This window comes from Chenopodium album, chromosome 24 (genome assembly GCF_948465745.1).
Source record: "Chenopodium album chromosome 24, dcCheAlbu1.1, whole genome shotgun sequence".
NCBI classification, from domain to species: Eukaryota; Viridiplantae; Streptophyta; class Magnoliopsida; order Caryophyllales; family Amaranthaceae; genus Chenopodium; species Chenopodium album.
The window spans coordinates 7,355,177-7,359,279 of NC_137857.1; the positions used below are offsets into that span (position 1 = coordinate 7,355,177).

The window sequence follows — 4,103 nt, forward strand, 5'->3', positions numbered from 1 at the left end:
AAGCTCCAATCAGTTCAGTTCAGCTCTTAATTTCCCTCTCTCATAAAATATTCATTTCAGTTCAGTTCAGTTCAACTCCAATCAGTTCAGTTCAGTTCAGCTTCAATCAGTTCAGTTCAGTTCAGCTCAGTTAATATGAACAGGCCCTAAAACTATCTGCTCCACCTTAACGTTAACAAGACATTATTATGAAACAGAGGAGTATCTTTTTATGAACTTGAAATTCCATTCCATAAGTGCGATGTCGTAAACCGAAAACGCTGTACCCGTGGTCCAAAAATCAAACCATCGCAATTATATTAAATTGATAAATTCCATCTTTCTTTTGACGAAAAATTAAAAAATAATAATTGTATTAAAGTAAACGGTAAAACAATTCTCCGTTACTTAACCGAGCAATGGCAACGTTTGAAATTACTCAACATTTCCAAGGACCTTTCTAGAACTATTCAAAACTTTCCCTTTAATTATTTAATTATTAAAAAATCAATAAAAACCACCTCAATATTTCACCATTTTTTTAAGATTCCCAAAAATAAAAACAACACGTGTTTATATTGTCCCAACCAACCAAACAACTGTACACCCTCCTTTTTAAAATTAAAATAAATAATTCAATTCAATTTTATTAAATTAAATTTTCATTTTTATTAAATTAAGCTTTATTTTTAATTTCTTTACCACTCATTTATAAAAAGTCGCCCGCCTCCCTTGTTATTATTTCATCTTCCTTTTTTATTTTCATTTCATTTTCTCTCTCTTCAACATTTTTATTCCTCGTGGCTAAATCTAAGCAACCCATCAAATATTCTTCAACTCTTTCGAATAAAAATTTGATTTTTTTCATTGATTTGATTGATTTTTTCATCGGAAAGTATGTCTGCTTCGTCGGCGATGGGTGATTCCGGCAGATTTTCCGGCAACAAGATGAGTTTTTCTCAGACTTGTAACCTCCTCAGTCAATACGTTAAGGAGAAACGCGCCCTCGGCGTCGATTCTCGAGGTAAAGATCTGAATAGAAATTAAAATCGAACACACGGACTAGCCAAATTAGTCGTGTTATAGACAAAAACACGCGTAAATCAATGTAATCAGTGTTTATATTTTCATGATTTTATAATTTTTAACAATTTTCTAGTGCGTTTTTAATGCTTATATAGTCCTCTAAGGGCTATGTATAACATTTTTCTATATTCTTTTAAGGCGGAGTTTTAATTTATATTTCGGATTTTTATAGGACCGTCGACTATGAATTTGTTTCCTGTTAGTGGGAAACAAGGAACAGCAGCTTCTGAAGAAGATTCAAGTGGGTGTGTTGGAAAAACCATCAATCTCTTTCCTCAGCTTTCTGGGTTTAATTCAAGGTAAAGTTTTATTTATTTATTTATTTTTCTTTTATTAGTTTTTATTGCTATATTTAGTATTTTAATTATAATTGTGTATTAAGTTTTCGGGTTTTATTATATTATGCGTCAATTGGTGTTATTAATGTTTTGGTATTGTATTTAGCTCCTTATTTACGAAAGCGTATACAACGTGTGTTTGGTACTGCTGTAGTTGTTCCACGTGATTGAAATTATTTAGCTAAAAATTTGTTGACTGTAAATCTGTAATTATGATATTAGGTTTTGACTAATTTGGAATTAGGATAGAGTTAGAGTTGATTTTTAAGTTGTAATTTTGTTGGACTATTTTAATTTTGTTGTTCAAACCCTCTAAAACCCAATTAAATTAAATTAAAATTAATGAGTTGGGTATTATATTTATTAGTATTAAATTGATTATTGGAATTTTCATGAAATGTTGTTGGTGTGAAACCAATTGATGGGCCCTTGTTATCTACTAGTGTAGTATGTAGGTGTGCCCCCAAATTTTTTGGATAAAGTATAGGTGGACTAGGGTCTAGGGATAATGCATGAAGAAGATGTTTTTTTTTGGTTAATACATTATTTGAGCCTTCTCATTTATTGTATTTTCAAACCCCTTTGATTAATTAGAACCTTTTGATTATGGAGTAGTTTAGATCTTAGGGAGATTTCTAAACATGTTTAAGACGGCCTTGAAGTTGCTCATAAGCTCGTGTATCGCTTTTATGGTAGGTGATTGATTTTTGATATCGGATCTTAAACACATTTAAGATGGTGTTGAGATAGTAAATAAGCTCGTGATTTGCTCTTATTGTATCTGATTGGTTTTAGGGTTGAACCTCCTGTAGACTAATTGTTTGGACCAAAACCGGAATTTATGTACTTTTTTTCACGCGTAATTGATTCTTGTGAACCAAGGGCTATCCAAATGTCATGAAATACTAATATTTAGTAGCCAAAGCCTCACATGCATATATTTTTTCTAGCCTTGAGTTAGGGTTATTGTTATTGACCCTTGTGATGTTTTGGCTAATGTTTTCCCACTTTTGTTCCGATCTTTACTAGATGGGGAGAATCTGTGTGTCTGATTTGTTTTACTCGTCGTATTTCAGTGGGAACAAGCGTGCTAGCCCTGAGCCTCCGACTCCCCAAATGACCATATTCTATGGAGGGCAAGTCTTAGTTTTTAATGACTTGCCGGCTGACAAGGCAAAGGAGGTCATGGACCTGGCTAGCAGCTTCGAAGCTAGCCAAAAGAAGAGGAAGGTCGAAACTACCAACTCGTCTCCCTCTAGCCCTGTTGCTGTCCCAGTATCAGCCCAAAACACCAAATCAAATTTGAATCCGACCCTGAACTCAAACCAGAACTTGACTGCTGCTTCGAAATTTGGGAAGAACGTCATACCAGCTGCCATGCCTAGAGTGTCTGGTAATTATTCTGTGCATGTAGATATGTAATTACTTAAATGATGGGGGTATTTTGAACTATCTTTATGTAAATCTTTTGCTGAGTTATGTGGGTGCTCTCAAGTATTATTATCAATCTTTTGCTGATGTAAATCTTGCTTGTTTTGAACCTGCAGATCTGCCTATTACTAGGAAGGCTTCTCTTCACCGTTTCCTCGAGAAGAGAAAAGATAGGTAAGGGAATTGTTTTGCAATTAGTAGATCATACTGATGGTTTTCGTTTTTAATTGTTACTCACATATGGCTTACTATGAACCTGATTACAGTTTTTAGAAACTTAAGAACTTGAAACACATGCTAGTACTTGAAAGTTGAAACTACTTCATACTTTATAAATTGAAACACATTATAATTTCTTTGTGCTTGAATTTATTGGTTCTGATTTTTCTTTCTGTTTCGAATTAACAGGCTTGTGGGCAAACTCCCTGCTGATGTTGCCAATGGAGGCACAGCAAAACCTGCAGAGGGCAAGGCCGCGTGGCTGGGACTGAACTCTGTGCCGGTGTTCCAGATGCAGAAGCAGCAGCAACCCTAGTAGTTCTAGACTTTATAGTATATGTGTTATTTATGTATACTATTATAGGCATTTTATATGAAGTATATGATATAACTAATGAGCTTATTAGCTGTAGTGTTTATTATGTTGGGGGGTTTTGGCTATTAGAATCCCTGTTTTTAAGTTAGAGCTGACATTTTTGTGAAACTTGCTAGCTTATGTAATTATTTTAAGCTAGTCTAAGTTCATTTCTCAGTTGAAATGAATATATATATATGATTAATATTTTTGTTGTCGTAATTCTATCATATTAGTGTTTGTTAATCCTTTGTTCGACGTTGAGGGTCAGTGAAATTGATTGGCACGCGCTAGGTGCTGTAAGTGCATGAATCCAGAAATTGTAGTGTTTGCAGTAGAATGAAAGTTGAGCAGTTTCTGGGTGATATGGAGGGCCATCCTCATCTGTTTATAGATACATCATGTATCAAACATACCGACATCACTCCCATCAAGGCCTACTATTCTTACACTTTCTAATGTGAACTAGTTTTCGGGCTTGAGCGATGCCTTGACTTATTAATAAGCTAAATCATACATCGTATTAACTATTGCATGGTTTAGTGGTTAAAACTTTAAGATCAATCATTAATGTAAGTTGGTAGATTACATTTTCGTCCCTCCTCCTCACCCCACCCGACCCGCCTGACCACCAAGCCAGCCAACTTTACCTTATCAGCAGCCAATGTTAACATATTCATTTAAATTAAAAATAA

General features: G+C 34.4%; 1 protein-coding gene across 1 annotated transcript; it reads left to right on the forward strand.

Moving 5' to 3' along the window:
• Window positions 1-714: 714 nt before the first annotated feature.
• LOC145611892 (protein TIFY 10B-like) lies at window positions 715-3,630 on the forward strand. Its single transcript, XM_081667275.1, has 5 exons — window positions 715-1,003; window positions 1,238-1,364; window positions 2,480-2,796; window positions 2,951-3,008; window positions 3,243-3,630. Exons 1-5 carry the CDS (start codon window positions 877-879, stop codon window positions 3,367-3,369), a joined length of 756 nt encoding a protein of 251 aa, XP_081523401.1. The 5' UTR covers window positions 715-876; the 3' UTR covers window positions 3,370-3,630.
• Window positions 3,631-4,103: the final 473 nt, after the last annotated feature.